This window comes from Apodemus sylvaticus, chromosome 5 (genome assembly GCF_947179515.1).
Source record: "Apodemus sylvaticus chromosome 5, mApoSyl1.1, whole genome shotgun sequence".
In the NCBI taxonomy this organism is placed as follows: Eukaryota; Metazoa; Chordata; class Mammalia; order Rodentia; family Muridae; genus Apodemus; species Apodemus sylvaticus.
The window spans coordinates 137,841,587-137,862,081 of NC_067476.1; the positions used below are offsets into that span (position 1 = coordinate 137,841,587).

Consider the following 20,495-nt stretch of genomic DNA (forward strand, 5'->3'; position numbering starts at 1 on the left):
AAAGGTTAGCTGATAATACTTTGTCTAGTTAGCCAAAAATGTTGTACCACTTCACTGCTTGCTTTGAATTTTTGCACCTGGTCTTTCATATGAAAAGTGCACCCTTAGGACAGACTGGTACCACCTTAGATTTTTCCTTCTTGTGAACCTGCACATCCAATATTATGGTGTGCGTTCAATAAACTATTCTTCTTTGAGATTGGTGTATGCATGGTTTGTGTAGGGACTTCCAAACTCCAACAGTCCTCCTAGTTCCTATTATTTATAGATGGTGGAAAAAATTATGAGCTTTTCCCTAGTGTTCTACAGTAACGTCCTTCTGTTGGTGTTTTAGAGATTTTTTTTTGTTTTGTTTTTTTTTGTTTTGTTTTGTTTTTTTTTGTTTTTTGGATTTGGCTTTTTCGAGACAGGGTTTCTCTGTGTAGCCCTGGCTGTCTTGGAACTCACTCTGTAGACCAGGCTGGCCTCGAACTCAGAGGTCCACCTGCCTCTGCCTCCCAGAGTGCTGGGATTACAGGCATGCTCCACCACCGCCCGGTGGAGATTTTTACATCATTTGTTCTTTGCAGTTCTTTAAATTGTAGTCTTTTTGTGACGGCTATTCTTAGTTGTCAGTTTGACTACATCTGAAATTAACTAAAATCCAAAAACAGAGACACACCAGTGAGGGATATATATATATATGTATTTTTTTTTCTTAATTTGAAGTAGAAAGATCCACTTCTAATCTGGGTTTTGAGGAGGGAAGACACACACCTTTAATCTGGGCCACACAGTTGTGCTGGCAGCCCAGAGGAGGAGGAAGCTTTTGCTCTTTGTCTGCTTGCTGTCCCTTTGCTAGCAAATCTGTTCCTTCACTGGCATTAATGTCTGCTTTGGGATTCTGGCACCGGCTGAGACATCCAGCCTCGTGGACCCAGCAACTTGTGGATTCTTGGACTTTTTGTACACACCAGCCATTGTTGAATTAGTTGGAGCGTGTGTGTGTGTGTGTGTGTGTGTGTGTGTGTGTGTGTGTGTGTGTATGCCTAGTCCCCTCCCTCAATTTATCCTTTGAGGGTTTCAGAGATACATGGAATGTACCGCTATCATGTGTACCCCTAACTCCTCCCTCCCATCTCCTCTCTCCTCTCTGCGGGGCTCCCTCCCATACACGATGGAAAGGGGCTGCCTTGATTTCATTCTGGTCAGATATCTTTGAGAGAATGGGAGTGTATGGAATTTGGAGTGGAAGTTTAGGAACTGGTCCCAGGTGGTGATTGATCCATGGATACGGGAGACAAGTATATGTGCAGGAGTCGCGGTGAGGGTGGGGACGGGGCATGGGGGAGTCAGTAAGATGAACCTGTCATGGTTTCTAATCTCCACGATGTTCTTGATGAAATAGGAAGCAAAGTCAGGAGTGAGGACGAGAAACAAGTGATGGAAGTTGGATGAAAGTCAAGGTAAAGAAAAGACGTTTGAAAATAAGTTGGGAAGTCTGCGGGGCCTCTGCGGTTTGACTGGGTAGGTTTGTCTCTCTCCGTGTTCCAAGGTTGCCGTTTCCTTGGAGACCAGACGCTGCTAGCGGAAAGCCTGGTCTCCTTGGGCTCCATTCTGAGACAGGGGTGGCAGAAGCCTCACCGGTATCTGGAGACAGTCTGTACCCAGAGGATCTGGATTTTTTTCCGCAATGGCACAGAAGTAAGCAGAGAGCTTGGGGGTTTAGATGGGGGAAGCGCATGCGTGGACGCCATCCCTCAACCGTTGCTTTCCCGCTCCAGCTCCTGGAGTGCTTTGGTAAAGTGGGGCTGAGGGATCCCTGCTTGGGCTGGGGATAATGGAAGTTCTCCCACCCACCCTCAACTCTTTCCAGACGCACCTCCTCTAAAACTCAATTCTCAGGGCAGAAGTTTCAAGTACCGGTGAGTTGAGTTCGGGAAAGGGTAGGGCAGACTGTTGTGTGGGTGGGTGGGTGGGGGTGTGGGGGAGGCTCTCCACGACCCTGTGTTCTACCTGCCTTCCACTCCCATGGTGAGAACAGTACGATGCACTCTGGGACTGAATGCCAAGCCCAGCACTGCCATTGGAGCAAGCCTTCAACCCCCACTTAAGGCCACTCATTACCTAACCAGAACATAAGGGTGAATCAAACTGCTTCTGCACTGTTGCTCCGGTTGCCAGAGAGTGGTGGGTCTTGCTTTCTGTTTCTTCAGATTCTTAGTACCTCGAAGCCTTGGTTCTGGCTGCCTAGTAAAAACAGACAAAAGCATTGACTAGTGCTCACGGAGCCACTGCAGGCCTTATAAATACTTCTCAGAATTCTTGCACCAACTCAGGGATTGTATCATGAGGTTCACATTAGAGTTCAGGTCACTTTAGGATATGGATCCCCTCAAACACCAGGTTGGAGTTGAACCCATCAACCCTGTGGGTGACTGTGCTCTATATGGTGGCATTGTGTTCCCTGGCAGGGGTCAGAAAAGAGCTTGAAGCCATCTACTCTGCCTCCTCTCCGACAAGCCAAAGGCCACAGCAAAAGCAAAACGAAGAGTCTGACTAAAATCCAACCAGGTGGGCAGAGGCTCTTGGGAGCAATTGTGGATGCCGGGGATAAGCTATAGTGGTTGCTTTTGGTCTTAGACACACCATTCATTATGGTAGGCTAACTGGTATAACAAATAGCCTTTAATTTTCAGGTATTGATATGGAAATTCATTTCCCAGCAATGCATTTGTAGAAGTGAGGTCTGCTCTATACAGTGAGTGATTCAGGCATGTAGGCTCCATCACCCCATAGATCTAATGTGTGGTAAGTCCTTGAGGACCTCAGCTGGCAGAGACTGAAGAGAGAGGAGGAACAGAGGACTCAGACCTGAAGTGACACAAACCACCTGTATTCCTCCCAGGAGCTGTAACTCCTGTCACATGACCATCCCTGACTGGGAAGCTGGGAACTGTCTAGCTCTGTGTCCAGGAGGGTTGCAGTCTGAGGGAATGTATAGGATCATCTTAGCATATCATCGCTAACCTTTCCTGGGAAATTCTAGGTCTTGGCTTGGGCAAATGTGGGTTAGCATCTTGGCAGTGCTATTCACTCACTTTGGAAGAGTCTTTCATTTTTCTGAGCCTTAAATATCTTCACTGTGAAAAAGGACTGTGGGCTAGTCAAGACGGTGCACATACATAATCCCTCAGCATTCAGGGGCTGAGGCAGTAGCTAATGAGCTGAATGGCAACTTGAGCTTCGAAGAGCTGTCCCTGGGTTGTGTAGCTGTTTCCTCCTCATAGAAGCATTCCCGACTCTGGAGGGAGAAGTAAAGGAAATTAATAGGGCTCAGGAAGTAAAGGAAATTAACAGGGCTCAGGAAGTAAAGGAAATTAACAGGGCTCAGGAAGTAAAGGAAAGTTATTAGGCTCAAGATATTCCCTAAACAAAAGCCATAGGCCCTCCTCTAGCTGCCCCGAGAGGTAAGGCAGAGCTGTTTGCAAGCAAGGAGCTCCAGGAATGCAGCGTTTGTGAATTTTCACCCATGCTTGGGTGGGCTTTGGGGATACAGCTGCCGATGAGTCATGAATGCCATCTATGCTCCTGTAAGTAACCCTTAACTCCTACTCCTTCAAGTAACCCTAGTCGAGTGGCTAGACTTGGTTAGAATAATGTGTCTGGGCTGGGCAGTGGTGGTGCACGCCTTTAATCTCAGCACTTGGGAGGCAGAGGCAGGTGGATTTCTGAGTTTGAGGCCAGCCTGGTCTACAGAGTGAGTTCCAGGACAGCCAGGGCTATACAGAGAAAAACCCTGTCTCGGGGAAAAAAAAAGTGTCTGGTCACAGAAATCCTCCTGCCTCTGACACCAAGTCTAAACTAAATAACAGCTATTTTGGAGCATTCCTTATTTGAAGATGTGCTAGGGTAGGGGTGGGGCTGAGTGAGTATTGTGTTTGCTATGTAAGCATTAGGACCTGAGTTCAGATCTCCAGTACTCATGTGAAAATGGGCATGGTGACACAGGTCCACAACTACCAAGCTGCACCCCATTCCATCTCTTTGATTTTTTTTTTATTATTTTTATCTTATATGTATTGCTGTTTTGCCTGCATGTATGTCTGTGGACTACTTGCTTGCCTGGTACTCTTGGAGGTTGTCTGTGCTTCAGTGGATGGCCCCACACCCATGCATATATGGGTAGCAGTAATTAGTAATTATAAAGGCATGAAGTTGAAGTTGGAAGCAGTTGTGGGGAGGGGGAGGGAGTGGACATGATAGACACACATTATGCATTTCTCAGAGTAGATGAGAAATAGTGTGTGTATATTTTAAAAAGTCAGTTGGCCAAGCTAGCCTGGTGGCACAGCCCTCTAATTCTAACTCCCTGAGAGTTTGTAGGAAGATTGTCAGTTATAGGCTTTCCAGGGCAACTTAGCAAGACTCAGTCTTAAAATACAAAGCAAAGAGAGGGAGGCAGAAGAGGTAGCTCAGTGGTTAAGAACATTTGCTGCTCTTCCAGATTGCCTGGGCCTGGTTCCCAGCACATACAATAGACAACTCACAACTACATGTAACTTTAGTTGTAGCTTTAGTTCCAGGGGATCTGACCCTATCTTCTGGCCTCCTGGTACATGGCATATGTGTGGTACAAAGACAGATAATCACACACACACACACACACACACACACACACACACACGTAATATAAATGAAAAAAACTTAAAATAAAAGCATAAAGTGAGAGAAAAATGAAACACAAATCGTACAACTTTTAGAAAAAGGCAGAATATAAAAACATCGTTGGGGCCTGTCTTGGCTAGAGTTTCCATTGCTGTGAAGAGACACCATGACCAAGGCAACTCTTTGTTTGTTTGTTTGTTTTGTTTTTTTGGATTTGTTTTTTTTTCCAATACAGAGTTTCTCTGTGTAGCCCTGGCTGTCCTGGAACTCACTCTGTAAACCAGGCTGGCCTCGAACTCAGAAATCCGCCTGCCTCTGCTTCCCAGAGTGTTGGGATTATAGGCGTGTGCCACCACCGCCCGGCTTGACCAAGGCAACTCTTATAAAGGCAAACATTTAACTGGGGCTGGCTTACAGTTTTAGAGGTCCAGTCCATTTTCCTCATGGTGGGAAGCAGGGCATCATTCAGGCAGATCTGAAGGTGGAAGAGCTAAGAGTTCTATATCTTGATCTGAAAGCAGCCAGGAAGAGAATCTTTCTGTACTGGGTAGAACTTGAACACCAGTAGATCTCAAAACCCACCTATACAGCAACACACTTCCTAATAGTGCCACCTCCCATGGGGCAAGCATATTCAAGCCCCCACAAAGCCTATGATATGACTAAGTGTGGAATTTATTACATGTTATGCTAACAGCTCAATCCAGGGAGGAAAAATAGGCATACCAGAATTCATTAAAATAAAACAAACCTGGAGGGGGGTTAGCAAGATGGCTCAAGCAGTTGCCGTGCTCTCCAAGAAGTCTGATGGCCCGAGTTCAGTGCCTAGGCCCAACGTGGTCTGAGGAGAGAAGCTCCTTCATAAGGTTGTCCCTGACCTCCTACACATATGCTATGGTATGCAGCTTCATGGGTTGTCACCCACGCTGGGGTGGGCTTTGAGTTACTCACGCTCCTGTGACCCCCAGCCCCATACTCCTGTAAGTGGCCCCAATAAACTTACTGGTTCCCTAAGGTAGAATTGGGCAGAATCATTCCTTTGGTTTGTCATCAGTGCCTATGTGGGATGGACAACTGTTTGTCCATATGCCCAGAGGAAAAGTCATACAACACCCCATGCTGGTAAAGAAAAACTGGGACAGGCACCACAGCAATGGCTGGTGGTTTGTAGAAAGACATCCCACTCAAATGATGAGATACACGCGGCACTCCCACACAACTCAGTATCATTTTCTAAAAAAGATGATTATGAATTTTGTGTGTGTGTGCATGAATGTGTGGGCCGATGCAAACAGCTGTGTGCAAACATGGAAGAGTATGTGTTAGGTGTCCTCTGTCACACTCCGCCTACCCTTCTGAAGCAGGGTCTCTCCCTGAACCTGGGGAACAAGTTTTCTCAACTAGGCTGGAAGCCAGCAGGCCCTAGTGGTCTGCTGTCTCTGTAGCTGGCTATCCAGACTGGCTGGATCGGTGAGCTCTGGGTTCAGGGGAGAGCATGTGCCTCACTGTAGTAAGGTGGTGGTGGGGCCAATGAGGGTAACAGCTGATGTCAACCTTTGCCTCCTCGTGCATGCTCACATACATGCACCTGCACATACACCCGTCCCCACACATGCCAACGCAGCTGCACATGCAAAAAAAAATCCAACAAATTACAAACAAAAGCTCAATAATTCTGTATATCTGACATCAGACTTGTACATGTGAGTAATCTTGTATTCTTCTAAAGTCCCAATAGTTTAGCTTAACACGTCTGTGATCCCAGTGATCTCAAGTGAGAGGCAGATCCTATCCTGCCAGAGGATTAGGAGAAAGCTATCTTGGATATGTAGCTTGTCCAAGACCCTGTCTCAACAATCTACACACACAGACACACACACACACACACACACATACACACGCTCAAGAGAGAGAGAAAGAAAAAAAGAGCCGGGTGGTGGTGGTGCACGCCTGTGAGTCAGAGGCAGGTGATTTCTGAGTTCGAGGCTAGCCTGGTCTACAGAGTGAGCTCCAGGACAGCTAGGGCTATACATAGAAACCCTGTCTTGAAAAACAAAAATCCAAACAAAAAAATTCCTGTAGTTAGCATATATATAATATTATTATCTCATATATTTCAGCACTTAATACTAAAATTTCCCAGAGTTAAGGATCTTGATCTGTTCAATACTTAGTATGGTTGACGTGGAGTAGGGATGTTGGCAGAGACTGTGTCTGGAGACAAGCGGTTGAGTGGTGGTTGCGGTTGGTACAGAATCATCTGACAGGAAGCATGGTTTCTCCCTCCATTCCAACCTCCCTTCCTTCCTTTGCAGCCTAAGTGTCCTTTAATTTGTTGATCCTCCAGCTTCAACCACCTGAGTGCTGTGACCTCCATGGCCAGTTTCTACAGTACTAAGGATTAAATTCAGGGCTCTGTGCAGGCCGGGCCAGCACTGCATCAACTGAGCTATAATATCCCCAGCATGCCTCCAAGCATCTGCTCGCCACTGTTGGAAATGCCTCTTATAGCATCACAGAGGTGGCCGGTTGGAGTTCTGCATAGCTGTAGTGATCATTAGTTGCCTAGTAACTAGGCAGTATGTATCCAGTCCTGAAGATGTGGCAGGTCCCAAGTCAGGCACCTTAGGGTGAAGTGACACCCAACCTTCCTGACCCACTTATGAGGCATGCACGGCTGTTCACATCATACAGGAGAGACTGAGGGACAAGAGACCACCTGGCCTTCCAGGTGACAGAGATACTAGAAAGTCCTTCCCGCCTCACCAGCCAGATGGGGAGAGCGAGGACCTGGGTTTGTCTGGCACTGTGTCCTCCATCTCCTCTTGCTGCTCATCTGTGTCAGGGCTGGAGAAACAGTGGGGGCGGTGCACTTTATTTTATTGGTCTCTCTTTGTAGTCCTGGCTGTCTGCTACTCACAGAGGTCTTCCTGTCTCTGCCTCCCAAGTGGGATTAAAGGAGAGTACCACCATGCCTGGCTGTGGTAGGGATGAGTGTAGCCGGGTGGTTCTCAACTTCCGTTTTGGTTGAGAGTGTGGCTGGCTTGGGGGAGAGGTCCCATCCCTGGCTGTCTGCCCTTGCTGGCCCTCCCTCTCACATCTCCACATCACTGCATTCTCCTGGCCTTGTCCCTCCCTATATCAAGGCCCAGGCTGTGGGCAGCAGTTTCATCCTTGGTCTGGGCCACATGGTAAATCTGTAATGAGGGGGCCTGGGGTCGGGGCCTATCGCAGTCTCCGGGACCTGGTCGAGGCCTGTATCCACCCTCACCCTCTCTACCCTTTCCCGTTTGTCCTCAGTGGCACAGTCCCAGGTCTCTGTAGAGATGGCAAATACCACAAAGACTTCTCGAGGACTTCGGAGAAGGGACCAAACGCACCATGGGAAAGTGCAGGCCAAGGTCCGGCTGATGAGGGTAAGAGAGGCCCAGGATGGACACACAGCTCCATGACCGAGGCAGCGCTGAGGTAGCACCAGTCAATGTACATGATACGGCAAGCCCATGGACACGCTTAAGCATTTTTTTTGGGGGGGGGGGGAGGGAAGAAATAACTTGTACCAGGTCACACATCCAGAAAACAGATTTTCTTTCCTTCTCTGCGTTAGAGACGGAAGCCAGTGGCTTGTCTCAGTGTTGGCAGTACATTGGCCCTCGTGGAGCAGGGAGCATACTTCCAAAACCTCCACAGAGTGGATGCCGCTGTAGCCAACCATGTTCCTGTCATGCTTTTATTTATTTATTTATTTATTTATTTATTTATTTATTTATTTATATTTATCTTCCTGTCTTAGTCAGGGTTTCTATTCCTACACAAACATCATGACCAAGAAACAAGTTGGGGAGGAAAGGGTTTATTCAGCTTACACTTCTGCACTGCTGTTCGCCACAAAAGGAAGTCTGGACTGGAACTCAAGCAGGGTTGGAAGCAGGAGCTGATGCAAAGAGATGTTCCTTACTGGCTTGCTTCCCCTGGCTTGCTCAGCCTGCTCTCTTATAGAACCCAAGAACATCAGCCCAGGGATGGTACCACCCACAAGGGGCCCTCCCCCTTGATCACTAATTCAGAAAATGCCCCACAGCTGGATCTCATGGAGGCACTTCCCCAACTGAAGCTCCTTTCTCTGTGATAACTCCAGCCTGTGTCAAGTTGACCACAAAACCAGCCAGTACAATTGAACCTTTGTCAGCTTGACACACAAACACATCACTATTAAGTCTCAACCCTTACTTTCTTATTCATCCCCAAGATCTAAATTACTTTGAAAGTCCCACAGCCTTTACATATTAAAAGTTCAATCACTTTAAAATGTCCAATATCTTTAAAATTCAAAGTCTCTTAACTGTGGACTCCACTAAAATACTTTCTTCCTTCAAGATGGAAACATATCAGGGCACAGTCACAACCAAAAGCAAAACTCAAACTCCAAATGTCCAATGTCTGGGATCCAACTCACGATCTTCTGGGCTCCTCCAAGGGCTTGGGTCACTTCTCCAGCTCTGCCCTTTGTAGCACACAACTTGTCTTCTAGGCTCCAGCTGCCTGTACTCCACTGCTGCTGCTGTTCTTGGTGGTCATCTCATGGTACTGGCATCTCCAAAATACTGCTATCTTCCACTGTAATTAGGCTTCACCAATAGCCTCTCATAGGCTCTCTTCATGGTGACAAGCCTCTGCTCCTATGCATGACCCCTTCAAGTCCTGGGCTGTCAATTGCAACTGAGGCTGCACCTTCACCAATGGCCTTCCATGGCCTCTCACTCTGCCAAGGGCCTCAGCTGCTCTTCATGACCCCTTCATGCCTTCAAAACCAGTACCATCTGGGTGACTCTTACACAGTACCAAGTCCAGCCACAGCACAAAATACAACTGTGGCTATCTCTGGAACACAGCCTCTGTGCTCTCAGAAAACACTTCCCAGAAGATTTCACCTCAGTGATGCTGGTTTCTTCTTAATCACCACTAATTTCTTAGCTCCAGCTAACTAGCATCAATAGTCCCAGTAACACAAAGGTTTGATTTAGTGGTTCTGGTATCTTGTTAATCACAGCTGATTCTTCAGCCCCAGCTAACCAAAACCACAGAATCTTCACAATCAAACATGGCCCTGATAAGAGTCTTTACTCGTCCCTCTGAAATTTCACAAGTCAGGTCTCCATCTTCTGCATTGTTCTTAACATTGTCTTCCAAGCTCCTGCAGAACTTTACACAGAGCTCTTAATATCCTAATGGCTTTTCCAGTTCAAAGTTCCAAAGTCCTTCCACAGTCCTCCCCAAAACATGTCAGGTTGTCACAGGAATACCCCACTCCTAGTACCAGGTTCTGTATTAGTTTGGGTTCTCTAGAGTCACAGAATGTATGGGCAGTCTCTATATAGTTAGGGAATTTGTCAATGACTTACAGTCTATAGTCCAACTCCCTCAAAATGGGCAGCAGCAGCTGTGGATGGAAGTCCAAGGATCTAGCAGTTGCTCAGTCCCACGAGGCAAGCAGGCAAGGAAGAGTGAGTAAATTTTCCTTCTTCCAATGTCGTTATATAGATCTCCAGCAGAGGGTGTAGCCCAGATTAAAAGCTGTAGGTCTCTAGCAGAGGGTGTGGCCCAGATTAAAGGCGCGTGCCTCCCTGCCTTTAATCCCAGGTGGTCTTGAACTCGAGATCTTGTCTTAATCTTCTGGAATTCATAGCCACTATGCTTCAAGATCTTCATGCTAAGATTCAGGTCAGAAACTTATATCTCTGAGCCTCCAGATTAGGATCATAGGTGAGCCTTCCAATTCTAGATTGTAGTTCATTCAGGATATAGTCAAGTTGACAACCAGGAATAGCCACTACACTTCCTTTTTTTTTTTTTTTAAGATTTATTTATTTTTATTTATACATTGTAACTGTCCTCAGACACACACCAGAAGAAGGCATTGGATCCCATTACAGTTGGTTGTGAGCTACCATGTGGTTGCTGGGAATTGAACTCAGGACCTCTGGAAGAACAGTCAGTGCTCTTAACTGCTGAACCATCTCTCCAGCTCCTTTATTTAACTTTCTGAGGCAGGTCTGAGTAACCTAGGCTAGCCTTGAACTCACAATCCTATCTCTGCCCCGAGAGTGCTGGAGTGCAGGTGTGCGCCACCATACCCAGCCTTCTTACACATTGTTTTTATGGCTTCTGTAGTCATTTGGACCACATTTTAAAGGTTAAAAAAAAAAAAACCCAACCAACCAACCAACCAACCAACCAAATAAAGAAAACAGCAAACTGGTCTCCTGTAGCCTACCTTGCTTTAACTCGCTATATAGATAGTAGAGGGTGACCTTGAACATGCTGAGTTCCAGACCAGGAAGGGTTAAATGATGAGAATCTGTCTCAAAAGTAAAAATACAGAGGGGGCCGGAGAGATGGCTCAGAGGTTAAGAGCACTGACTGCTCTTCCTGAGGTCCCGAGTTCAGTTTCCAGTAACCACATCTGTACTCACAACCATCTGTAATGGGATCTGATGCCCTCTTCTGGTGTGTTTGAAGACAGCTATAGTGTACTCATAGACAATTAATAAACAAATACATAAAATACAGAAAGAAAATAAAGAGGAAAAACATCTTTGCTTTGAAACTGCTTTTCCCTCCAGTCCACCATTTCGTTGGATGGCTTCAATGGGTCGATCATTTGTAGGAAGATCTATTTCTGATATTCTTTTTATCTTGACTGTAGGAGAGTTTATGTGGTATCATTTGGTACACAGTGTGGACGTGAACATTGTTGCTGTAAACTGTGCTCCTCAGCCGTTCTTCAGGTCGTCTTTTGTAAGCGGTCCATCAGGCAGTCAGCAGGCCCTGACGGAACACCTGCTGTGTGCCAGGCCCTGTTCCGAGTTCAGAGACAGACCAGGGCTGGGCTCTGGCCTGGGGAGACAAGTGATTAAACATATATAAAACATGACGTGATAAGCCAGAGCACATGGTAGCTCATGCTTGTAATCCCAGCATCCGGAGGCAAGAGGACTGCCCAGGTTGCATGGTGACTTCAAGGCTGACTTAGACTACAGAATGAGAGTACCAAACCTGTCTCAAACAACAACAACAGCAGCAACAACAACAAAACAACAACCCCCCCTCAACCTGAAGATTAAATTAGCAATATCAAGGAAGCATGTGGTAATGCAAGTATGAGGAAACCAAGAGGACAGTTGGAGGCTGAAGGGGCCCAGGGGAAAATGTTGGAGGCCATTTTAGACAGGTCTGCTAAGGAGTAGAGAAGTAGTGTGGGAGACAGCTGGGGGAGGGTGTTTACAGCTTGTTAGCGCCTCGTGAAGGGCACTGTATGGGTGTTGGATATACAGCCATGAATAGGGTATAGATATAGGGCTTAAACTTCACTTGAGACACACAGATCGATGAGTTAAAAGCCCCATAGAAGAGTCTTAATTGATCTAGCGTCTACTCGGAGCTCCGAGCACAGATACAGTCTGCCCTCCTGCTGTGATTTGCGGCTGGAAGGAGACCAACAAGTTGATAAGGCCTCATGTGGGCGGGAGTCCTCAGTGGAAGTGGCCGGGAGAGGAGACATAGCTATATATTGTAATTGCACGATTGCACATTGAGGTCAAGGTCAGGCAGGAGACACATTAGATTTGCCCTTAGATAAATCAATTTCCAGAGCAGAGGTCATAAAATCTTATTTCTCAGAGTCACTGGAAGTGGTGTGCATGTGGTGGGGGATGTCAGTGTGTGTTCAGGCTTAGTGTCCCCAGGGACGTGAGAGTGGTGTTTTTTTTTTAAACAAGGGATTTCTGGATTCAGGGGTCTAGAAATGTGGGGGCAAAACCTGGAGTGGCTAGTGGCCACCCACAGACAACAGCTCTGCTCTGCATGACCTTGTGCCCACTATGGAAACTGAACTTCTATAAAGTGAGACTAATAATAGCTCCTGTCTCCCAGGATGCTATGAGGTAATGCGAGTGCCAGACCCGGCGCCAGCACACGGCAGCCACAACGCACTTGCTCCAGTCTTGTTGTCAAGTGCAGCACACTGAAGCTGAAGGCCAGGACAGATGCGGGAGTCAGGTGACCACAGGAAGAGAGAGGAGAGCATGCAGCCGGGATGGGACTCGGGGGATAGCGGCAAAGCGACCAATCTCAGCTGCTGTCTGCTGGGCACACGCCGAGCTGGCCAGCGTTGCCCCCGTGGCCATGGTAAAGATGTTATCTTGTTTCTAAGCGGCAGTTCTCTGAAGCAGCAGTTAGCCATTAGCTGCTCCAAATGAGCACCAGTGAGTTATTTGAGGTCAATTAACTCGTTCAGGGTCCCCGGGATGGCAAGTGGCAGACCCGGGAGAGCCCAGTCCGAATCCGACTCCGACTCCGACTCACGCTGCGGCCACTTCTTTTCTGAGACAGGCTATTTTCTGTCACTCACATTGGCCTGATTGGCCAGGTGATCCTCCTGATTCAACCTGTGCCACCACTGGATGGGCGTTTTGTAGCATGAATCCTGCTGAATTCTTGAGGTAGGATAATGGAAGGACAGACACCAAGACTCTGAAGTCTGGCTTCCCGGTCTCAGTATTATCACTTCTGGGCTGTGTGATAGCGCTGCTTAACACCTCCGGGGGATGATTCCACATGTCCTCTGTAGAGCAGATCATAGCACTTGCCTGCCCTCATGTCCAGTAGGCCATTTGTTGTTATTACTATTATTCATTCTTAACTATTAACATTAATGATCCTATGTACCACTGTGGGCAACCTTGGGCAAGTCGCTTATCCCTTCCGACTCGCTTTCCATGGGGGTGAGTTATATGGATGGAATTGTGGGAGTTCTCCCCAATACCTGCTGCTAGTCTAGACCTAGCCTGTCACCTCTGCTGTCTTCTTACTTAAACTGGGCCATTATCTTGTGTGTGTGTGTGTGTGTGTGTATTTGTGATTTTCATTGATTCTAAGAGGTCTTCGGGAATTGGGCATTTCCTTGTCCACTGAATGTCAGTTAATTAGATGGTGAAGAGCCACCAACAAACACTCTAGCCTCAGAGATGTGGCGATGGGGCGGGGAGGGTGGGGATGGGTAGAAGCTTAGTTGGTCAAAGGTAACCCATTTAGCAGCTCCATTTCCAGGTGCTCTGACATAAAGAGCATGGGGAACAGCATTTACTATGGAAGGTCATAAGGCCAGGAGGATCTTCAGGCGCCAGATGGTTTGGGTGATTTTACTCCCTGCCCTTGCCCTGTATCCGTAGTCGATGCTTCGAAACCAGCGGACCTCGCTCCAGGAGCTCTACAGCCACGAAGGTTACCTCAGCAAGCTCAACCAGGAGCTGATCAAGGCCATCTTGGACACTGAGAAGAGCATGGCCTTGAGCGTGCGGGAAATGCTGCAGCAGCAGAGCGTCCTCAGGGTGAGCTGTCGCCGCCCCTCTGCCCGCCTCCTTCCCGCGAAGGCGCGCCCTCTGCTGGCTTCTTTGAGCGTCTGCACTTCCCGCCTCCTTTCACCCGCCACTTACTTAGCCAGGGTTTACCTGTGTATAGAGCTTGGTGGAATGGATCACAATAACACTCACCTCAAAAGGGAAGTTGTAGCCGTCACACCGACACTTGTGTAGTAGAAAGTATTTGATGCTGTTACTACCACCACCACTGTCTGCCAGGTGTCTGGAGTGAGACACCAAATGTTTTTGTACAGTCATATATGTGTACATATGTGTGTGTGTGTATGCTTATATGTATGTATATCTCACAACAGCCTGACAGGGCTGGCACTCTTCTTGCCTTTATTTTACAGATGGAAAGCGTAAGGCTAGGGAACTTGCTCCAAGCTACCCAGAGAGCAAGAATCAGAGGCAGGATCTGAGCCCAGGCAGTCTTTCCCCAGGACCTGAGCCTTTCTTGCCCTGGTATCATTGTTTTTAGGAAGCACGGTGGATTGAATCCACTGTTACTGGCTGTGGGGGTAACAGCACTGTCTAGAGCCCACTCTGCTATGATGAAGTTCTCCTATTTTGAAGATGGCCATCTTCTGACCATGTCCTTATATGCCTTTCCTCTGTGTGCATGGAGAGAGTGCTGCTGTCTTGTGGGGGTACATCGGTCCTCTTGAGAGGCTGAGGTCCTGTCCTGTGTCTTACACCTAAGACACTTTGATGGACATAGTTCAGTTTTAATAGAGAGCAAAGCCACACAGTTCTTTGACCCATGGAAACTTCTGGGGCCTGGAGAGATGGCTCAGCGATTAAGAGCACTGACTACTCTTCTGAAGGTCATGAGTTCAAATCCCAGCAACCACATGGTGGCTCACAACCACGTAAAGAGATCTGATACCCTCTTCTGGGGTGTCTGAAGACAGCTACAGTGTACTTAACATTTAATAAATCTTTAAAAAAAAAGAAACTTCTTGCACATACACACACACACACACACACACACACACACACCCTTGCATGTGAAAGCCATTAGGTGGTGGTGTTCATCAGGAGTTGTCCATCTTCTTTATTGAGACAGGGTCTCTCCCTGGAACCCGAGGCTTGTGTATTATGCTATGTTGGCTGGACAGTGTGCCTCAGGGATCTGCCTGTCTCTATATCCCCAGTACTAGAATTATAAAAGCACAACATCTCTCCTGGCTTTGTACCATGGTGCTGAGGCTTAGACTATCCTGTACACACCTATGGGCCCTTGGGAACAGCCATTATGTGACACCTTGTCTACATGAAACCTTCCCTCTAGTGGGGTCACAGTAAGTTGCAGTTAGCATTGGGCATGTGCTGTACTCGAGGAGATTTGGGGATCCCCAAGGGGACCTCTGACTTAGACATCGGAGCATCAGGAAGACTTCCTGGGGAAAGCCATCCTTGAGCTGAAGTCTGCAGAGGGGTGAACTGGTAGAGGTTGGATGGATGGGTACTGCAGGCAGAGGAAACAGGCATCCCAGACATGGGGTGAGAGGGAGTAAAGGAGGCATAAGGAGCTACAGTCACTACGGATGGCTGGGCAGCACGGCGGGAGAGGGACTGGGAAACATAAGTCTGCCCCAGGCCAGATAGTTAAGAGTCTTTTCAGCCATGGTAAGGGGTCCAATGGAGGTTCGAATGGGAGGTCATAGCTCTCATCAGGTGGCTGGGCCTGGGAGTGGGGTTGTGGAACTGCTCCGTGGCCATGACCCACTGTGAGCTGGAGAGCCAGCGGAGGCTGGGGGTGAGCTGACGGTACCCCTCCTGTAGAATATCATCGACATCCTGGAGTACTCAAACAAGAAGCGGGTGCAGCAGCTGAGGTCTGAGCTCGAGGAGTGGAAGGAGGAGGAGGAGAGCAAGACAAACAGTAAGGGGCGACCTCCTGGGCCTCATCTGTGGGCTGGGGGGGGGCAGCCCCTTGACCGCCTTTCTGAGCCCCTGTGCTGCCTTCTAGGGAGAGCACGTTGTTGAGATTTAGAGCACGCAGCTTACAAAAAACAAAGAGCACTCAGGGTTTCTCAGGCCTGTGTGTCCACTGGGGCTGTGCGCTCACTGTGACCTCTGGATGCAGGGACTTTCCTCTCATTGTGCTGATGAGGACTCTGAAGCTGCGTGAGAGGAAGTACCTGCTGTAGGCTCTGTGGCCAGGAGCTGGAATCTAGGCCTAGCCTGGTTTCCCATCAGGGTCTCTCTGGAGGGAGTGGCTGGGACCCAGGTCATCTGGCTTCCGTTGTTCTAGAATGTACATTTTTTCCCCCTTCTGTGAGCAGGATAGATACTGAGGGTGCCCATGCGTATGTATATATGTATGTACGTATGTATGTATGTATTATGTCAGGGGGCTTGTGCCAGGAAATCTAAGACACTGAGGATCCCCTCCATGGAGAAAGGAAGCCGAGACATTATCTTTTATTCATTTGCATTTTTGAGACAAGGTCTCACCCTGTAGCTCAGGCTGGTTTGCAACTCACTTTGTAGCCCAGGCTTGCCTTGAATTCTCAGTAGTCTCCCTACCTTCGCCTCTTTGGTGCTGGGATTATAGGTATGAGCCGTACGTCTGGTCGACTTTGTTTGAATCCTGCCAAGGATCATGTCTTGGGCCCCAGTGTTGTCTCTGCTCTTGCTTCCTTGGGAGCATGAGGTCCACTTAGCAGTCCTCAGAGCTGGACAGTCAGGGATCTTATACCTTTTCGTTTCTCTTTTCTGAGGCCTCAGACTCTCGCACCTTCAGTTTTCACTGTCTCCTAACTTGTGTGGCCACGCCTCAGCCCTGATCCTGGCCTGTTGGTCAGGGGCAGCTGGGTTCTCCGGGTCTCCTGGCAAGGTCCTCTGAAGGAAGTCCCAGACATCCGCCCTTTTAACTGCCTCTCCCTCATGCCACCCCTCCCCAGGCCTTCAGTGGGAGGTGGAAAAGCTGAACTCTGAGATCCAGAAGGCCAGCGAGGAGGTGAATTTCCTGAGTACCTACATGGACCATGAGTATCCCATCAGGTTGGTGCAGATCTCCAACCATAAACGCCAGGTGCAGCAGGCAAAGGACAGCCAGCAGGTAAGGGAGCCCCTGGCCCTGATGCCTGGACTACGTGGAATGTGGAGTGGTGGACGAGCCCCTCTGCTGATGCCCCCAGGACGAGCTGGACAACCTTAAGGAGATGCGGGAAACTGTCTTGGCATTTTTTTCCAACATAATTCAAGAGAAGAAGAGGAGAATCCTGAAGTCTCTGGTGGTGGTGAGTGCTGGCCTGGCCCTCCTAGCTTCCCTGTCCTCGGCTCTGGTGCCCTGGGAATCTCCCATTCACTCCTGCCTGGGGTGCCTAGAAACAGACTTCTCTCTCTCTTTTTTTTTCCATAGAATACCCAGAAACCCCATGAGAACAGACTTCTGCTGAAGACCCGGGACAGCCGGCGCCTGCAGAGGTGCATGGTCTGGTTCAGAGAGGTGAGGTCAGCAGGAAGGTCATGGCCTCTAGGAGGGAGCAGGTGGGCCTTGCCTTCTGCTCACCTGGTCCTCAGGAGGGGCCCTGCTCCGGCGTTGGCCTGCTTCCTTGACTGAGCCGTTGTTGTCAGTCATCATTAACCTCAAAGGGGATGCGTGCTGGCCCCGCCCTGCCTTGTGACCACCATTGCTGGCCATGACCCATTCGCATCGTCCTCTGTGCTAACCACTGCCCTGCACTGTAGAGAGTGGTCCTAATGCTTTGATCTAATCTGGAATCTGCGCATAAACGCTGGATATCCTGATCCCCAACTGGTTTTTGATCAATCAGTAAAGATGTGTGCGACCAAAGGTTGGGCAGAAGAGGTGGGACTTCCAGGTTCCCGCAGGTAAAATGAGGAGTGGGAGGAGAGATTAGCCTTGCTTTGGAGGGAGAGAGAGAGAGAGACATCAGCCGTGTGAGATCCTGGGTGGAGTGGTCATTGGCTGCTTCTCCGATTGGGCCTGGGCTTGGACTTCACACTCCTTTCTGTGTCTTTCCCTCAGCTTATTGCACAACTGAAGGAAGAGATTCCCATATTACTCTCGGAGGTGGAGCAGATGAGTGCAGACGTCTGGAGCCCGCGAGAGGCCGTTTTTAAGGATGTTCTGCTTCAGAGACCCAAGTATGTCGTTTTGGCTGCTATGCTAGGCCGAACAGACCAGTTCTAAGGATGCCAGTTAGGGGAGGTGGCAAAACCCTAGGCATGCAGGGAGAAGGCCTGGGCGTGCCACGCTCTGCCGCTAGCCTAGAAGTGGCTTTCCTCCCATTTCTGGTGTGGCTGAACCAGGTGGTTGGTTCCAGAGAAGACACAGGGACAAGGGTGGAAAGGGCATCTTTTTTTGCCTGGCAGGGTTCTGTGCCCGCAAAGGAGAGTGTCTTTCCATTCAAAATTAACCCTTGGTCTGCTTTCCCCAGGATTAGGCTCTATGGTAGGGCCAGATGGTAGGGTGGGGAACAGGCCAGGCCTCTTCACAAGGCTGCCTTGGGACCTTGTGTGATGGCAGAGTTTCCCCATTTGTCTCCCTGTCTCTCAGGCCTTCTGTTTCGTCCGACCACCTTTTGTGCTTTGAGATGGAATCTCGCTTTGTAGCTTACGCTGGCTTCAATTTTTGACCCCCCCCACCCCCTTAGGCCTCCTGAATGCTGGGATCAGAGACTTTCCTTCCAGGAGGGAGGGGTGTTAAGCAAGGTTCAATTCCACCAAAGCTCCTCCCAGGAAACCAATGTGTTTACTGGGCTTCCTCACAGAGCCTGGATGAGGGGGTCACTGACAGGATTATGTGTGAACCCAAAGTAGCCACACTGGGAAGCCTGCATGCAGAATGGGCGATAGCTCTCTGTGGATGTGTCATACAGCCCTTGATCTCCATGCTTCCTCAATCTGTGGAGTCTGTCTTCTCCCTAAGACCCTGGAGCCACATGTGACTGGTTGGGAGGAGTGGCTGGATACTCAGCCGATGGCCTCGCTGCCCTCCCTCCCGCCTCCCTCGGCCACCATCAGTCCCCAAAGGTGTGAGGATGTTTTGCAGGCCGAGGCGGGCACAGCGAGCAGAACGTGGTGGCAGCTTGACTTACAGGGTAGTCCTGGCCACCATGTGCTTGGCTGTTGCTGGTTGGCTGTCTCCACGGCAACCTTCCCCATCTCCCTTCTTCCTTCCTCTTCCTTCTTTTGAGTTTTCGAAATACCAGGGAGCCCATGAATGAGAGCAACCCATGGCTCTGCCGCCACGGAGCCAAGAGGAGGAAAAGATAATTAGGAGATCTGAGTTCTGAGCATGGAGCCGCTGAGAGTTTGTTTCAGGGCAGTGGGTCTGGGGCAGTCGAGAAAGACTCCCTGAGGATAGAACAGCGACATGAGTTCCTGTTCCTTACTTCTGTCAAATTAAGTTCCTTCCTACTTAGACTTCGTGTGTGTGTGTGTGTGTGTGTGTGTGTGTGTGTGTGTGTTTGAATGTGTGGGTGCACTTGCACATGCTTGCCTGGGTGACTGCAGGCTATGTTTTAGGATGATGCCACCCCAGTAAACACCAGTATTATAATGAGACTGGAGGTGTGTCCCCTCTGCTCCTAATCCTGGCGTCCCTCGCTGACCCCCTCACAGTCTTCTTTTCTGCTTCCTTCCAGGTGCACCCCAGACATGGCTGTTGAGCTCAACATTCCTGCACAGGAGCTGTTCTCCTTCTAGAGGAGGGGGCAGCAGTGGTGCTCCTCTCCCCTCCTGAGCACTAGGGGTCCCAGCTGTTGACTTACAAGATGGAATCTCTGTTATGAATCTGACCCACAGCCCTTCTTTCCCCCTCTCCCTTGCTGCTTGGACTAGGCAGGAATTCCCAGTCCAGCCTACTTGTTCCTTGGTGCCAATAAAGTTGTGTTTGTGTGTGCTTGGTGCTGGTCTATGGGGCCCACCCAAGCTTTCCTGGCTATGTCATGGCAACGGCCTTTGACCTAGGCTCAGGGTTAGGTGCTGTGCTGATGGCATCTGGGAGAAGGGCTGTAACTGCTCTCCTCATCGCCGTGGCTTCCCCTTGGTCCAGCGGGAGCTCAGTTTCCCTTGCAGTTGGGAGTGGAGAGCAGTCGGGGCCAGCGCCAAAGCGGAAGAGAGGCTCCTTGCGATTCATTCAGCTGCGAGCATTCTGGGTCTCCAGGGTTGACGGCCATCTCTCCTCTGGCCATGCCTTGCTCCTCCCTCATATGCATATATGGCCCGAACTCAGGCTGTGGGCAGAGCCATCTACAGCAGGATACAGCAGTCTCTCATCTGCTAAGAGCCAATCCCCCAAAGCAAGCCACCTCTGCCTCCAAGTGACAGACAGCACAAGTGCCAAAGCTCCAGACTTCTCTGCTCAACTCGGAACTACTGTTCTGTCTGGAACTCACCCAGGAGCCGGGAGGCTGGAACTGCCCAGGTCAGTGCCACAGCTGGACAGAG

The 20,495-nt window shown here is 49.2% G+C and overlaps 1 protein-coding gene across 1 annotated transcript; it reads left to right on the forward strand.

The window, feature by feature from the left end:
- The first annotated feature begins 1,382 nt into the window (after nt 1–1,382).
- On the forward strand, nt 1,383–19,939 carry C5H20orf96 (chromosome 5 C20orf96 homolog). Its single transcript, XM_052183914.1, has 12 exons — nt 1,383–1,445; nt 1,535–1,683; nt 1,856–1,904; nt 2,454–2,553; nt 7,948–8,063; nt 13,878–14,036; nt 15,855–15,954; nt 16,979–17,136; nt 17,216–17,317; nt 17,440–17,526; nt 18,070–18,188; nt 19,691–19,939. Exons 2-12 carry the CDS (start codon nt 1,673–1,675, stop codon nt 19,749–19,751), a joined length of 1,062 nt encoding a protein of 353 aa, XP_052039874.1. The 5' UTR covers nt 1,383–1,445; nt 1,535–1,672; the 3' UTR covers nt 19,752–19,939.
- Nucleotides 19,940–20,495: the final 556 nt, after the last annotated feature.